Raw genomic sequence first — 17,591 nt, 5'->3', positions numbered from 1 at the left:
ACAAATGTTTTTTTTAAATGTATAGTTTTAGTAACTACACACACAAAATGTATTTACATGGATTAAACATTGAGCACAATAAAAGGATTCATACACATTACTTTTTACCCACCGCCCTCTGGTGGGTAGATCCAGTCCTGCATGCCCACAGATGTAGTTTGGGAAGCTTTCTTTAATGATGCAGTGTAAAAGTGTTTTGTGTAATAAAAAAGAAAATGGTATTTATCTGGCTGTATCACAAAGAGCTCTCAAGTCTGAATATTGATCAATAATGATTGTTTTGATATTTATAAATTATTTTATTTCTTAAGCTTTCGGTCACCTGTTACATGGCTATGGAAATAACTAGAGTTTAAACATGTATACAACATAGTGTATCTTTATTTAAAATAAATTATGTATTTTAGAGGGATTTTTGGTACACTGGTATTATTGCCTTGAAATTTAGAATATATACCATAATACAAATATTATTTTCTCATTTATTGCATCTCCATTTACTCTGGAATACTGTCAGAAATATTCTTACAATTTATTTAAATTATGTACCCTTCTTACTTTTAAATTTGACCAGAATATGTCCTAACTGTTGATGAGCTATTGTTATTTTTGATCCAGGGTCTTAGAGGTATTTGCATTGAAAATTGAAAGTAGACAACACCTTCAAAAACCAGCGTTCAAATGGGTCTAATTGATTCTTAATTGCTTTGGCTACATATTCTCCTTAGACTACCAGCTCATCCACCTGCCAAAGACTCCTCCTCCTCCTCTTCCTACTCCTCTGACTGCATCTCCTCCTCCTCCTCCTCCTCCTCCTCCTCCTCCTCCTCCTCCTCCTCCTCTGGACAGTCCAGCTTCCCTGGAGGTTATTCAGCCCTCCATGCTTTTAGTTTTGGATGAATGGCTGCCATTGTTCTATTTTGGTTCCCACGACCCGGCATTCGCCTGGCAGTCGCGTGGCTCTGACAGGGGCCTGCGCTTTGAGGGGTCTGAAGGTGTGTGTGTGTGTGTGTGTGTGTGTGTGTGTGTGTGTGTGTGTGTGTGTGTGTGTGTGTGTGTGTGTGTGTGTGTGTGTGTGTGTGTGTGTGTGTGGTGGGGGGAGGGTCATCTGGTCAATCTGACATCTGCTCCTAACAGTTAACAGCAGATGTCTGACATTAGAAAACAGGAGAGTGATCAAAGCTGATCCACACATGCAAGATGTTTTTTTATAGACTGACTGTAGTCCTCGTTTGTTTCTCAAAAACAAGAGAGGCTGATTTTCCTGCTGCAGATTCAGACACAATGTGAAACTCTTGGCCTACAAGGAGTTTGCCTAAGGCTTTGGTGCGTACAGTATGGAGGAAATACAAAAAACAGGCACAGTTTTGCAAAAGTCAAGAACGTTAGGATAGAAAAATATGAAAGAAATATGAAAGAAATACAATAAAAATACAGTAAAAGCCAGCAAGAAACATGTAATAAACTAATGTTAAACTAATAATAATGACTCATTATGATTGATTGCATTCTTTAGATTAGAAATAAGTTATTGATCCAAAACTGGGAAGCTGTTTTGCATGTAAACAAAGGCTTTGCACATCCGTTAAAAATAGAATACATAAATCACATAAACAATAAAGCAGTAGGAAAATACAGTATATCGGCCTGTCCATACAGTATTTAAAGAATGAAGTAATCACTTTATATACGCAAGTAAATACAAGTCTCTCAAAATTGGGACTCTGTCTTTGAACCAAAGGGTCGCTGGTTCACGTCCCGATCAGACCAGTGTTGAATGGTAGCTGATGAGGTGCCAGTTCACCTGCTGATTAAAGCAGAGGTGCCCTCCCTACCACCACTCCCTGCACACTGCTCCGAGTACTGGGTTAAATGCAGATGTCCAATTTCAAGTGCATGTACATGTATGACAATATAAAGAGGGTTTTATCCTCCAAGTCTTCTTAAGTACAGTTACTTTACAGATATATCCTCAAATCATTTGCTGGTCGATTGGGATTGTTTTGGGGGGAAAAGGGTTGGCCTTTTTGCAGGTAGCGTAATGTTGCTCGTATAATGTATGAAGTTCATATATATTTTCTTGAATACAAGTATGGTTTGTGCCTTTAACATTGGTGCCAGAATTGCATGGGTCTAAGTGACCCATCTTCCAGACCGGCACACCTAAACAGGCAGATAAATCCTGGAGTGATTTGTCGCTCTATTGTTTCTTTGGGGGGAAAAGGGTTGGCCTTTTTGCAGGTATAGTGTAACGTTGCTCCTGAGAAGAATAGGCGAGGGGCTCCCCGGAGTAAAGCGGTAACTGCACACCCTTGTTCATCCATGGGAGAAGAGGAAACTGCAGTTTTGTGTTGGGTGGAGGACGAAGGGGGAGGAGGGGGAGAGCAGTGCATGGTTTCAGGGTGGACATCTGTCGCTTGTGAGTGTGTTTTTTTTCTAGGCCGGGTCTCTGGGTTATTGAATGGAGCCAGTGACCTGTCAGTCTTGACTGATGGGAGCCCCTGTGTGGGAAAATCCCGCAGCCAAAGAGCTCGGAGCATTCACATGCTAATGGAGGCCGATAAATAAGAGGGCCGCGCCGCGCCGAGGGCCCTAGAGACGCGCAGAGATTCAGAGGAGCAAACATGACTGCTTCATCCATGGCGCACAACGTGGGGAGACATCCCAGTGCCAAGGAGGAGAGAAAGGTATTTACCACTTTGATATAGAGCGACGTGTTATTATCAGAGGTAGGAGAAGTACTCAGATCTTGTAGTAAAAGAGTGTAGGAATATTCCCGTACAAGTCCTGCATTCAAAATGTTACTCAAGTAAAAGTAAAACAGTTTTGAAACTAAATAAGTATTCTGCGTGTTGGCTCATTTCAGGATAATATAAATGATATGTTTTGATTATAAGGTGTTTATAAAAGCTGGTAAGGTTGCAGCTAGTTTTAAGGACGTTGTATACTGCAGGGTAGCTTGTGTTGTTTTACAGTATTACAAATCTCTCAAAATTGTCATTAAAGTATTTGGGTAAATGTACTGAGTTACTCAAAACCATTTGTTATTAATAGAGGTGGGAAAGTACTAGGTAGGTCTATGTCTTGTGCTTGAGTAAAAGTAGAAGTACTCAGATCTTGTACTTGAGTAAAGTAGAAGTACTCAGATCTTGTACTTGAGTAAAGTAGAAGTACCAGAGTGTAGGAATACTCTGTCACAGTAAAAGTATTCTAAATGTTCCTCCAGTGAAAGTAGAAAGTACTCTCCTCTAAATGTACTTAAAGTAACGACAGTAAAAGTAGTCATTGTTTGATTGGTCCATTTCAGAATAATATCTCTGATATGTTTTATAATGATTGATCATTAAAGTGTTCTCAGAGCTGGTAAAGGTGCAGCTAGTTTGAATGGCTTTGTATACTGCAGGGTAGCTGCTGGATTTACTGCAGGTGAACTAAAGTCTGATTTACGGGAGATTATATTTACCATCATTCATCCTAATCTGCCTAGCAACTAAAGTGTTTAAATAAATGTAGTGGAGTAAAAGTACAGAGTAGCATAAAATGACTCTCAAGTAAAGTAGAAGTATCCCAAAGTTGTGCTTAAGTACTGTAACTTAGTTACTTAACAGCACTGGGTATGATACACAATTTGGACCTCGTTGTGCTCTGCACTTCACTAACGTTTTGTTTCCTCCTTACAGATGAGGAAGCCGCTGATCGAGAGGAAAAGAAGAGAGAGGATAAACAACTGTTTGGATCAGCTCAAAGAAACTGTGATCGGAGTGTTCAGACTAGATGTGAGTATTTCAGGGTAGCTTGAGAATTTACTCCAGGTGTAACTAGAGTCTGATTTAAGTGTTGATCCCATTGTCATCAGATTGGTGTAAAAGTACAATATGAAACTCTGAGTTGTAGTGGAGTAGAAGTACAAAGTAGCATAAGATGGAAATACTCAAATACAAGTATCTCAAAAGTGTCCTTAAGTAGTAACTGAGTAAATGTACCACTGGGTGTCTTATCTTCTCTAAAAGCAAACAATGCAGTCAAGCTTAACTTCATGGCTGCTCTCATCTCTCCACAGCAATCCAAACTGGAAAAAGCCGACATCCTGGAGATGACAGTGAAGCATCTGCAAAACATCCAGAGCAGCAACGGTGAGCAACACGTGTCCGATTCAAAGCATTCAGGGGCTTTGTTTGTCATATGCACAATAGTGTAGCAAGTAACGTACATTCAAAAAGTGCAATGAAATAGACAATTTGGTTCAAGCGAGTTGTCGGAATAAGCAAAGATTGTACATTTGTGATATAATAAGCAGAAATAGACAGTAAAATCAGACTTTATAGAACACAGTTGGGTATGAGCGCTACAGACAGAAGTGGAGTGTATGGACGGATTCACACGTGTATTGATCCTGATAACACTGACTGTCATCCCATTCATTTAGGTTATTCATTGAGTCAATATACAGTGAAATATGCCAGTTTTAGATCTCTAGTTGACAGGAGCATTACCCTATCAAAATGTTAGATATAGAATCATTGATGCAACATGTAACTGGGTAGAGGACGGGTGTGATATGGTACGATACGATGATGGATTTACAACGTCAACAAGGGCAAATCAGACAAGAAAACAGACATTTAACACAAAGACCCTTTAATAAGATCTGGGATTCAACTCTGTGTCTAATATTAAGATTTACGGGTGCACCAAAGAGTGTTTCAAGCTTTATTAAATCATGGGACCCTGTAGCTCCACATCATTTGGGACATTTCTAGATATCCCTTCAATCTGCACAGCCCTCCACTTTAATATACTGCAGTTTGTTATATATTCATTGTACTCTATATACTCTATTTGCTCAGGTGCTTATGTTTGCACCACCTGCACCTTGTAAGTGTAAACATAACTGGGAATAAACTAGATTCTGATATTGATGGTAAAAATATTCCTTGTTTCGGACATGGTTGTGGTCAGAAACAACAACCTATCATGTCCTTTGGGTAGATTAATAAGTACATTTTCTCAAAGGGTTGACCTACAATCTTTAAGCAGATTTTCAAAGACTGATGTCTAAGAGAAATTGTGGTTTAAAACCAGAGGTGGAACAAGTACTCAGATCTTGTACTTGAGTAAAAGTAGAAGTACTCAGATCTTGTACTTGAGTAAAAGTAGAAGTACTCAGGTCTTGTACTTGAGTAAAAGTAGAAGTACTCAGGTCTTGTACTTGAGTAAAAGTAGAAGTACTCAGGTCTTGTACTTGAGTAAAAGTAGAAGTACTCAGGTCTTGTACTTGAGTAAAAGTAGAAGTACTCAGATCTTGGACTTGAGTAAAAGTAGAAGTACTCAGGTCTTGTACTTGAGTAAAAGTAGAAGTACTCAGGTCTTGTACTTGAGTAAAAGTAGAAGTACTCAGATCTTGGACTTGAGTAAAAGTAGAAGTACTCAGATCTTGTACTTGTGTAAAAGTAGATGTACTCAGGTCTTGTACTTGAGTAAAAGTAGAAGTACTCAGACCTTGTACTTGAGTAAAAGTAGAAGTACTCAGATCTTGTACTTGAGTAAAAGTTCTTGTACTTGAGTAAAAGTAGAAGTACTCAGGTCTTGTACTTGAGTAAAAGTTCTTGTACTTGAGTAAAAGTAGAAGTACTCAGGTCTTGTACTTGAGTAAAAGTAGAAGTACTCTGATCTTGTACTTGAGTAAAAGTAGAAGTACTCAGATCTTGTACTTGAGTAAAAGTAGAAGTACTCAGATCTTGTACTTGAGTAAAAGTAGAAGTACTCTGATCTTGTACTTGAGTAAAGTAGAAGTACTCAGATCTTGTACTTGAGTAAAAGTAGAAGTACTCAGGTCTTGTTCTTGAGTAAAGTAGAAGTACCAGAGTGTAGGAATACTCTGTCACAGTAAAAGTATTCTAAATGTTCCTCCAGTGAAAGTAGAAAGTACTCTCATCTAAATGTACTTAAAGTAGCGACAGTAAAAGTAGTCATTGTTTGATTGGTCCATTTCAGAATAATATCTCTGATATGTTTTATAATGATTGATCATTAAAGTGTTCTCAGAGCTGGTAAAGGTGCAGCTAGTTTGAATGGCTTTGTATACTGCAGGGTAGCTGCTGGATTTACTGCAGGTGAGCTAAAGTCTGATTTAAGGGAGATTATATTTACCATCATTAATCCAGATATGTGTAAAAGTGTTACTAAGCAGCTTCCTGGTGGGAAAGAAGCAACAGTTGAGAAAGTGTTACTGCATGCATTCTCTACTTGACCACTAGAGGCTGCCCTAACCTCACTCCCCTCCTTTTTCCCCCCCCCCCATGCAGACCCCACATTAGGTCTGGAGGCTCAGCAGAAATACAGCACCGGCTACATCCAGTGTATGCACGAGGTCCACAACATGCTGCTCACCTGCGAGTGGATGGACAAAACTCTGGGCTCCCGCCTGCTCAACCACCTCCTGAAGTCGCTGCCCAGATCCAAGGAGGAGCGTCCCCTGCAACCCAGGAACGATGCTCCTCTCCCGGGGTTCCCCAGCTCCCCACTCAGAGGAGACCCCCTGAGGCCCACCTGCCATGGGATGCTGGAGATGTGGAGGCCCTGGTGACCCGCCGGGTGGCCTGACTCTCCGTTATGTATCTTATAGATATGCTGCTCAGAAGACAAACGTGGGGCAGTTTTGTTCCAGTGGTTATTGTGATTATTGTAGGTGTGCTATGATGATTCAGACCTTTTCTCAGTACTTCCCTTTAGAAGACGACCTCTCGTAGCCTGCATTATAGAAGGCTCTTATTAATCTTTTGTGTATTTATTGTATTAACAGCTTTATTTATTTTATATTATAAGGCATTTTAGAATATGTTGCTTGCTATTGCATAGATGTTTATGTATTCCTCCTTTGCTGTATGATTAACCCGAACGATAATAAAACTTGTATTCATCTGTATCATAAATCATGTCTCAAGTACAGTTGTTTATTTTGAAATCTGCTTTTTTGTCATTCAGTACACTGTAAGATATAGTATCTTACAAATATAGGAGTCAAACTATAATGAAATGAGGTCTTTTTAGGTGTTGTTTGTTTGTTTAAACTAGATTTCTTAGGAAAGGGAAGCTTTAGCAGAGCGGTGAAATAGAAAATATATTAGGTTAAAGACTTTAGGCAGATAACATTTTGAAAACAGTCAAAGAAAACTGCATAAATATCAATATTTTTGTACCTTTTATTTAATTTCATCCAATGATTTAGTGGTGGCCTAAATGATTTAATTCATGATTTCAACAAACAAATAATCCAGAACGATAATCCATTCATCAAGATTCATCCATTTATTTTCCATTTCACCATACATACCTCCTTCTGAGTGTGTGTGTGTGTGTGTGTGTGTGTGTGTGTGTGTGTGTGTGTGTGTGTGTGTGTGTGTGTGTGTGTGTGTGTGTGTGTGTGTGTGTGTGTGTGTGTGTGTGTGTGTGGTTGAACTGGTTTATCTACTGTGTGGTATAGTGGAAGTCTACTCTTGAAATGGATCAACTTTTTTAAACTAATATGCCAACAAATAAAGCTTCAAAGTTTTAAAACATAAAACCAAACCAGGCAGCGATTAACACTTAATGTCAAAATGTAAGTTCATCAACTTACCTTGAATCAGAAAGCACCACAATATATGTTTTATTCTACATATAAGCTTCTTAGCAAAAGAGCTATACCCTTTGGTATCAGCAACATGTTCTCAGTATCTTTAACTGATTACTTGTCTTGTATTTTTCGACTTAATTTGGTTCGACTGGTTCCTCCTTAAAACTGGTCAGGATTCAAAACGTGTTTTCAGTCTTCATAGTAAAAGTGAAGCTTCAATTAAAGGGCCAGCAACACATTTTCTGATTTACCTCGGGTGATTCCAATACAATGGAGACGAATGTAATTTAATTTGTGTTGCTCAAACCCTCCTAAGATAAACAGGTGTGCCTCTACTGAAATGTAGAAATGAACAGTTAATGAATTTGGTTGTGTATTATTACACTCAAACAGAGCAATGTTGGTATTGTCCCACCTGATCTTATATCACAATTATCATAGGGACTATTTCTTTAGCAGTTCCAATGAAAACTGTTCCAAGTGAAGCGGTGGATCCTCCTGACACATTAAGACACTGTTGCTGGAGATGATGCTGTTACATTTTTAAATGTCCACTACACTACGAATTAAATGTTCTTCATTGTATTTGGACTGGTGACAGGAAACATAGTCAGGTATCCCATACCCTATAGGTCACTAAACTCAAACAGCAATACCACATCAATCAGACACAGTTTTTATGATTCAGCGGAAGTGAACCTTTAATATCGTCAATACTTCTATGCAAATATGTGTATTTTGACCTTAAGATTGACCTTAAGTAATGTTTGAGACACTGACACTGTCCTATAGTCAGTGGCCTCTGGTAGACTATCATTAAAAACAAGGGGGATGCACACATGAGGAATCAGAGAGGTTTAAACAGGGTTTGGGAGCACTTCAGTATCACAGCCATTTGCATCTTGGTGAACAAAGCCATCAAGATGTCAGCTGTGGTCAAAGCAAGTGTTCTAGTCCAGTTATATTTTAATAAAGAAGTCATTCATCATTGGGTTTTGGGAAGTGAAAACGTACATATGGCCCATTCTCCCGCTATTATTGTCGTTATGATTGGCCGCCACATGGAGCCTCTGAAGGGGGGGGGGGGGGTGAGCATGGTCCCTCAGCAGAGCTCTCCAACAAAAGCGAGCCAGACAGCTGCTCTCCACAGTCCACACCATTAAAAGATCTGGAGCAGGGATCTGGGATTGGCGAGGTGCCAAAAACCTCCACTTCAAAAGTCTGAAACTCTTCCTGCGTTCAGGACATTGGAGTTTTGTGGTGTGTGTTTTGCGCAAATGCTGTGCGTAACAGGACACCTTAGTACACCAAATTGCATTTACCTGGACGGATGCCTGTGAGCTTCCTTTCCAAGCAGACATAACTGCTCTATTATGAAGGTCATTTGCATGATAATACAGTGTACGAAACATTAATAATAACGAAGGCAGAGTGCTGTTATTGGACATAAACACATAGACATTGTGCGTAAAGGAGCACATCCAAACGCACAAAGTCCAAAACTGACACCACAAGAGGCAGCATCTTTTAATTCTCAACAGACCTAATGTGGTTTTGAATTGGACAACTTCATATTGTGCATGCTTATACACACACCATGATACAAATAGGGTGTAGCCATATGTTATCAGACACACTCTGGAGCAGTAGAGCTGAACGTGAGAATGCAGTTGCACACAAATCAGAAGTCACCAAACAAACGGAGAACAAACGAGACGCAGGGCAACACCTGTCGCTTTCTTTGGAGAAGGGCCCTTAATTCCCCCGGCTGATTCAGTTTGGATCCGAGGGGCCGCCAGCAGCTGCCAACTGAAGGCATCGCGTTACATCCACGAGCAGCCGGTAAATCTGCTGAGGCCCGGACAACGAGGACAGCAGAAAGAGGACACGGTCGGGCAGGGGGGAAAACAGAGCAGATATTTAATGATTCAAAAGCCTGTGATTGTTCAAAGTGGTCAGAAAACTTTGCAAAAATAATAAATACTAAGCCATTGTTTGGATAATGAATCAGAAATCCTTTTTTTTTCCCTCTAATATACATTATTACAGCAGCAAAGGTACAGTGCAGATAAAAGGCAAACGTAAAAAAAGAAGACTTACAAAATAAATAAACAAAGAGCCAAGCACACGTAAATACAAATAAAGCATTAAAGGAGCCAGTAACATCAGCAAATTGCAAACAAACTTTTAAAAAATAAGTAAAAAGCTGTATTATTGCACTTGATAATGTGAATACTAAATAATATATGATCTAAATAATATCAAAAATACTAAACATAACTATTTGTATTAATAAAATAACCCCTGGGTAACATCACACTGTTTTTAAAACATCAATAACACGGTTTTATTCAAAATAAACCCTGTGTTTGCATCGTTATGACATCTTATCCTGCACGAGCATGACTTTGGAAGCACACACGGTTGATATAATGGAGGAAAAAAAACGGAGTGGTCGTTACCCTGACACAACAGCCCGTGAGATTAAAGCCCAGCAGCTCCTGGGGGCGCAGACCGGGGGCTGGCCGGAGACAAAGGGAGTGCGCGCTGATTGGCTGCGGCCGTGTGCGCTCTGTTGTGCAGCTCAGCCCCCATTCACATGTTAATAAGCCCCTATAAATACTAACAACAGACACCCAGCGCCGGCAGCACGTCTCACTAGGATTGCACAATAAACACAGGGCGCCTCGCTTCTGCCTGAGAGCTTGTTGTCGATTTTTTTCACCCTAACCGGTTCCGTTTGCCAGCTGCTCCTCTGGAACAAGGAGCCTCAGAAGATCCGAGCAAACATGGCCCCCTCGGCTCGACCCAGCAGCTCCGAACTGGATATGGATGAAGAAGAGTCTTACTATGGGATTCACAAAGCGGACAGAAAGGTACCAAACCCCGGAATAATGGAGGAATTATCAGGCTCTGTTTGGACACACTCGGGATTTAAGCACTTGTTACACCGGTGACGCTCTGCAAGGCATTTCCTGCAGAGCTAACAGCAATGAGCAGAGGTGGAAGAAGTACTCAGGTCTTGTACTTGAGTAAAAGTAGAAGTGCTCAGATCTTGTACTTGAGTAAAAGTAGAAGTACTCAGATCTTGTTCTTGAGTAAAAGTAGAAGTACTCAGGTCTTGTACTTGAGTAAAAGTAGAAGTACTCAGATCTTGTCCTTGAGTAAAAGTAGAAGTACTCAGATCTTGTCCTTGAGTAAAAGTAGAAGTACTCAGATCTTGTACTTGAGTAAAAGTAGAAGTACTCAGGTCTTGTACTTGAGTAAAAGTAGAAGTACTCAGATCTTGTACTTGAGTAAAAGTAGAAGTACTCAGATCTTGTACTTGAGTAAAAGTAGAAGTACTCAGGTCTTGTACTTGAGTAAAAGTAGAAGTACTCAGATCTTGTTCTTGAGTAAAAGTATAAGTACTCAGATCTTGTACTTGAGTAAAAGTAGAAGTACTCAGGTCTTGTACTTGAGTAAAGTAGAAGTACCAGAGTGTAGGAATACTCTGTCACAGTAAAAGTATTCTAAATGTTCCTCCAGTGAAAGTAGAAAGTACTCTCCTCTAAATGTACTTACAGTAGCGACAGTAAAAGTAGTCATTGTCTGATTGGTCCATTTCAGAATAATATCTCTGATATGTTTTATAATGATTGATCATTAAAGTGTTCTCAGAGCTGGTAAAGGTGCAGCTAGTTTGAATGGCTTTGTATACTGCAGGGTAGCTGCTGGATTTACTGCAGGTGTTATGGCAATAGCAGTTCATTTATTCCAACATGATGTATCCAAAGCTTCTGTCTCTGATGGCTCTCTACTTCACACCACTGTTTGGAAGTAATATGTGTAACATACACTTTGTTTTTGTAGCAATTCAATAATTCTATCACAGGCTGCTACTACACTACAAAAGCAGGCACTGTATGGCCAAACTGGCTTTCCCTACTTGTTAAGACAGGTGACTCGGCACCGCACCTCCTATAGAGTGTAATGGTAATATCGTTTATTGATTCTCACAGTTAATTACATTTAATATATCATATCCAAAGCTGTGTTTCGGTCCCTGTTGGCTTACTACTTCACATTACTGTTGAGTGTGCTGCCACTCGTATTCAAATTCAACCACTGCGGTCACATTTTACGTACTTGTTGAACAGGTGACTGTAAATCAATGAGTTTAATGGCAATAAGGTTTATTGATTCTCAATTAATTTAATCAACTTAGTGTGTGGATTCCACACAATACTGTTGGGAAATACCAATGCTATATGCAACAGTTACCTTACTTTTACAATTGATTGAAGTGATCCCTTGCTTCTACTTCTCTATTAAAATACAAATACTTAAGAAGTGGAATAAAATGACCAATTCAAAATTAAAAAAGGAAAAATATTATATCAAATATAAACAATATATAAAATATTCTGGATCATTTAAATGTTCTAAATCCAAAACACTGCAGAATATAGAATACTTTACTTTAAATCAGGCACCGTTTGGACACATTTGGCTGTACGCTCTAGTTAAACCGCGGACACTGTATTTCATTTACGGTATTATTAGCACCGCCCTCTTTGCTGCACTATTGTACATTTCCCCACTGTCGGACGAATAATGGATTTCTGATTGTGTTTTCTGTGCTGCTGCAGACGAGGAAGCCTCTGGTGGAGAAGAAGAGGAGAGCTCGCATCAACGAGAGTCTGCAGGAGCTGCGCACTCTGCTGGAGGACTCGGACGTGAGTATACCAGAGGTCACCTGTAGATGAGATTCAGAGGAGGGTTCGGGTGTTTTCTGATGGAGATTTAACCGTTGGTTTTTACGCACAGCTCCACTCCAAGACGGAGAATGCAGAGGTGCTGGAGATGACGGTGAAGAAGGTGGAGGAGGTCCTGAAGAACCGAAGCCTAGGTATGCACAGCTCTTAGAGCCTTAAAATCTGACCCTGTGAAGCATCCTCTCAAATCTTCAGACCTTAAATCTAGAGCAGTGGTTACAAACCTGGGGTTGGGGCCCCATTAAGTAGTCACAAGATAGGTTTCATGGGGTCAAAGAAGAAGCAGAAAAAAACTATTTTGTTCGACGTGAATTTTCTGCATACTTTTGCTTCTTCAGGGCTTAAAATTATTCAAATAAAACCTGGAACATAGAGCAGGGGTTTCTAACCTGGGGTTTGAGCCCCATCAGAGGTCACAAGATACATTTTAAGTGGTTGCAATGGCAGCAGGAAATAACAGCATCCAGGGAAATGCATTCTTAGACATTTGCTTATTGGTATGGCTTAAAATTTGTCCAACAAAGCAGGAAGAAATAGCTCATAGTAAACTGGTTGCATGGTGTATTTGCAATTGATGCAGGGTCGTCACAAGTCGACTTTTACTTATGCAAATTACGGTATCACATGACAGCTACAATTAACCTAGAGGGAATACAAGTCAGTTTGTGGTATTTTAACAATAGGTCAAAATCTACTCTAAGGCCATAAAATGGTGTGTGCTCAGAAGCTGCTTTGTATTAATTGTCTGTCTGACATGTCCTACTTTAGCAAACAACACATAACTCATATACACTTTTTATCTTTTCTCCTGATCTGTTTTTGTATTTAGTTTTTTATTATACTAATCTCTCCCTCTCCTCCACAGAATCAGACACACTCACCCAGGAGGCCAGCGAGAGGTTTGCGGCTGGATACATCCAGTGCATGCACGAGGTCCACACGTTCGTGTCCACCTGTCCCGGGATCGACGCCACGGTGGCGGCGGAGCTTCTCAACCACCTGCTGGAGTGCATGCCGCTGAACGAGGACCACCTGCAGGACGTGCTGATGGATCTGATCACAGACACTTCTGGGAGTAACGGCAGCACTTGGCACGGAGGCGACTGCTCGTCGCTGGCCTCCCCCGGGGGACGGAGTATATCCAGCGGCTCGTCCTCCGCCCACTCCCCGGCCCCGTCCACCACCTCCAGCGAGGACCTGTGCTCCGACCTGGACGACACCGACAGCGAGCACAACCAGAGCTCCTCCGAGGGCCCCGAGAGCCGGGAGGCTATAGTGACCTACCAGAGGTCCATGTGGAGACCCTGGTAAGGGTTTGGATATCTTTTTAGGATGTGAGACCGGAGTATTCAACCCTAGCACACATAAACACTTCAAAATAAACATTTCTTTGGTGCTGCACAATGCATTTCTTGACTCAATAAGCCCTGGCCACAAACATGGACTTTTCTTTAGCTGGATCCCCCAGAGATCAATTTGTCGTTGTGTGGAGGAACATCTTTTTCCCACAGTAGAGTGGTGCAGGAAGGAGTCCTAAAACCCAGAAATGAGTCAACGTTTTACCACTTTCGGGGCATCAATGGTTTTTTGATTGGTTTTTGGCAAGAAGCCTGAAATAAGGTCTGTGGTTGAAACAAGCTGAAGAGATTTTCACGTTTTGTTTGTTAAAAATGGCGGTTGCTAACAAGTGACTAAAGAGGACTATTAAACGTCATCACGGCGAACATTAGCCGCCTTTAGCTTAGCGGGGGTGATGCGGAGCCATTCGAAAATTACAAATTAGTATTAATATGCGGAGAATGTCCTGCTGAAAAAAAACGTGTGCCATCATCATTTCCACAGATCATATTTTCTGCAATATTCCAAAATCCAATGGAAAAATCCCATTGGCTTTTTGTTGATGGAGCCATTGGGGTGCTGACTTCCTGTTCTGCCTTAAAAAAAACGTCATCACTGCACCACTGTATTGAGCGTGTGAATCGATCCCTTGGCATTCTGGGAGACGTAGGAATTAGAGCTCTCCTTCATCGAAATACAGAGGTCTTTCCTGGGCATACACCCCCCCCTCCCGCTCCCTTTCCCTTTCAGTATTGACTCCCTGGCTTTGAGTCGTGTGGAAGAAGGAGGAAACATTCACTTATAACCCGGCAAAGGACAGACGAGGAACAGATCACACTTTCTTTCTTTCTCTTTTTTAAACTCTGTGTATATAGGATTTGTATGTGGAGAAAAGCTCTTGTAGAAACCGAGAAGTTTGGCAATGACTCTGATTAATATAAATATTTCTATTGTATTTCATAAAGGCCTGTAGTTTATCGGACCAGTAGCCTCCTTCAGAACGACCACTTTATGTTGTAACGATGTGTAGAAATGCCAGTGAAAATGTCTGAATTTGATAAATAAAATAATGTAATTGAAAAGCTGACTTGACTCGATGTCTGAGGACAAATAGTATGTTCCAATGTTGAAATAAAATATGGTAATCTACATTTATTAAGTCATACTTTTTAAAGGATAACAGGTGAATGTCTGTAAAGTGATTCAGGCAAATAAAATTGTCCTCTGGTGAAATTTGACCTGTAAGAAATGTTTTTTATGAAGGAAAACTTAAAAAAGAAAGTATGGTCACTACTTTAATTGTGTGTTTTATTTATAGCATCTAGTAAAATAAGAAATATAAACAAAATATGTTCGTCTGACCTTAACAATTAGGAAAAAAGTAAAAAGAAATTCTATTTTTCAACTAAAAAATAAGGTTTGATTGTCTGTAAATAAAACTGAAATGTGGGTGATGATTTAAACTATTTGCTCTATAGTCAAACTCTACAGATCATGAGAGGACAAAACATAGATTAGGATTCATTATATGGCCCAATAACAGCTCCTAATGTGACAAAAAGCAAACTGAAAGGGATTTTAAGGTTTCATTTGCCTTACCCCTCAATTTTTTAATCAGAGTTGCATGGCTTTGTGCAGATTTACCTCTTTTTCCTGACAAACGCACATGGAGCCAAACGCTAGAAGTCTTTGTAAGCAATTGAGACCCTGAAGACTACCTCTCCTCTTTCTTTTAACACCTTCCTCTCCTCCTGGATTTGTCCCTTGAAGGAGGGACACTGAGGAGTCACACCTCTGCAGAGTGACTTCAGTCTCACCTCAGGTACAACGAGTACATTAGCAGAGGGCTGTGAGATCCTGTCTGCTCTGTGTCTGCAGCTGCAAAGACAGGGACCCTCACTTCCTGACGTAAAAAGGACAGGGAGAAATAAATCCTATCTTTTGCCTTTCACAACATATCCAATGCCGATGGGCTGCATCTAACACTTGGTGAAAATCACACTTTTGTTCTTTATTTCTGTCGCACTATCCTTTAATCTTGAAGCATTAATTAAGAAACCCAGAGGGACGCTAGAGGAGGAGCTAGGTAGAATCAGAATCAAGTTTATTGCCATCCAAGGAATTTGCTTTGGTGTCTGGTTCTCGTGTTTTCCACAACATACCCCACACCGATGGGCTATGTCTAATACTTGGTGAAAATTACATTTTATTTTTCGTATAAAATTATCCTTAAATGCTAAAGAAATAATTAACACACCTGGGAGGAGTTAGGGTGTTCACCATTGTTAGAAATAACTGAGTACATCTACTCAAGTACTCCACATAGGCACATTTTTGAGGTACTTGAGTATTTCCATTTAATGACTTCTACACAACAATTAGGAAGAACAATTAGTACACTTACAATTTGTTTGCCAAGATGAGTTACTTTCCTTGAGTAAAAGTAGAAGTACTCAGATCTTGTACTTGAGTAAAGTAGAAGTACTCAGGTCTTGTACTTGAGTAAAGTAGAAGTACTCAGATCTTGTACTTGAGTAAAGTAGAAGTACTCAGGTCTTGTACTTGAGTAAAGTAGAAGTACTCAGATCTTGTACTTGAGTAAAAGTAGAAGTACTCAGATCTTGTACTTGAGTAAAGTAGAAGTACTCAGGTCTTGTACTTGAGTGAAAGTAGAAGTACTCAGGTCTTGTACTTGAGTAAAGTAGAAGTACTCAGATCTTGTTCTTGAGTAAAAGTAGAAGTACTCAGGTCTTGTACTTGAGTAAAGTAGAAGTACTCAGGTCTTGTACTTGAGTAAAGTAGAAGTACTCAGGTCTTGTACTTGAGTAAAGTAGAAGTACTCAGGTCTTGTACTTGAGTAAAGTAGAAGTACTCTGATCTTGTACTTGAGTAAAGTAGAAGTACTCAGATCTTGTACTTGAGTAAAGTAGAAGTACTCAGGTCTTGTTCTTGAGTAAAGTAGAAGTACTCAGGTCTTGTACTTGAGTAAAGTAGAAGTACTCAGATCTTGTACTTGAGTAAAGTAGAAGTACTCAGATCTTGTCCTTGAGTAAAGTAGAAGTACCAGAGTGTAGGAATACTCTGTCACAGTAAAAGTATTCTAAATGTTCCTCCAGTGAAAGTAGAAAGTACTCTCCTCTAAATGTACTTAAAGTAGCGACAGTAAAAGTAGTCATTGTTTGATTGGTCCATTTCAGAATAATATCTCTGATATGTTTTATAATGATTGATCATTAAAGTGCTCTCAAAGCTGGTAAAGGTGCAGCTAGTTTGAATGGCTTTGTATACTGCAGGGTAGCTGCTGGATTTACTGCAGGTGAACTACAGTCTGATTTAAGGGCTCATTATACTTACCATCATTAATCCTAATCTGCCTAGCAACTAAAGGGATTAAATATTGAATAAAGACACATTCAAGGCAGAGGCGATTAGCAGCAGTATTATAAAATGTGAGTAAAGAAAGTAATGTAATAGCAGCCAGATGACGGTGAAGTGCATATTGTACGGTGTTTATTTTACAATATAATACCTTAGTACTTGTATTTTAAATGCCTGACTATTTATACACCGCAGTTTTACTACTTTGACTCCAGTAAAAGATCTGAGAGCTCCTCTGCTGTTCTCAGACTGGGTGTGAACGTCGGTGTGAAGACATTGAAATGTGAGCGGAGGAGACACCATGATCAAAGCAGAGGACATTTGACAGAGGAACGTCAAACACACAACTGACAGACACAAAGGAGACAAACAGGCTGCCATTCTTCTTCAAAGGGAGACACACACACACACACACACACACACACACACACACACCACACACACACACACACACACACACACACACACACACACACACACACACACACACACACACACACACA

The 17,591-nt window shown here is 40.1% G+C and overlaps 2 protein-coding genes across 2 annotated transcripts; both read left to right on the top strand.

Moving 5' to 3' along the window:
- Positions 1–2,607: 2,607 nt before the first annotated feature.
- her8.2 (hairy-related 8.2) lies at positions 2,608–6,890 on the top strand. Its single transcript, XM_063907703.1, has 4 exons — positions 2,608–2,687; positions 3,681–3,776; positions 4,061–4,133; positions 6,306–6,890. The coding sequence occupies exons 1-4, from the start codon at positions 2,625–2,627 to the stop codon at positions 6,584–6,586; spliced, it is 513 nt and encodes a 170-aa protein (XP_063763773.1). The 5' UTR covers positions 2,608–2,624; the 3' UTR covers positions 6,587–6,890.
- A 3,306-nt stretch (positions 6,891–10,196) lies between these two features.
- Positions 10,197–14,943, top strand: her13 (hairy-related 13). Its single transcript, XM_063906323.1, has 4 exons — positions 10,197–10,491; positions 12,247–12,333; positions 12,425–12,506; positions 13,238–14,943. Exons 1-4 carry the CDS (start codon positions 10,405–10,407, stop codon positions 13,681–13,683), a joined length of 702 nt encoding a protein of 233 aa, XP_063762393.1. The 5' UTR covers positions 10,197–10,404; the 3' UTR covers positions 13,684–14,943.
- Positions 14,944–17,591: the final 2,648 nt, after the last annotated feature.

This window comes from Eleginops maclovinus, chromosome 18 (assembly GCF_036324505.1).
Source record: "Eleginops maclovinus isolate JMC-PN-2008 ecotype Puerto Natales chromosome 18, JC_Emac_rtc_rv5, whole genome shotgun sequence".
NCBI lineage: Eukaryota > Metazoa > Chordata > Actinopteri > Perciformes > Eleginopidae > Eleginops > Eleginops maclovinus.
This window is presented reverse-complemented; position numbering and strand designations above follow the sequence as displayed.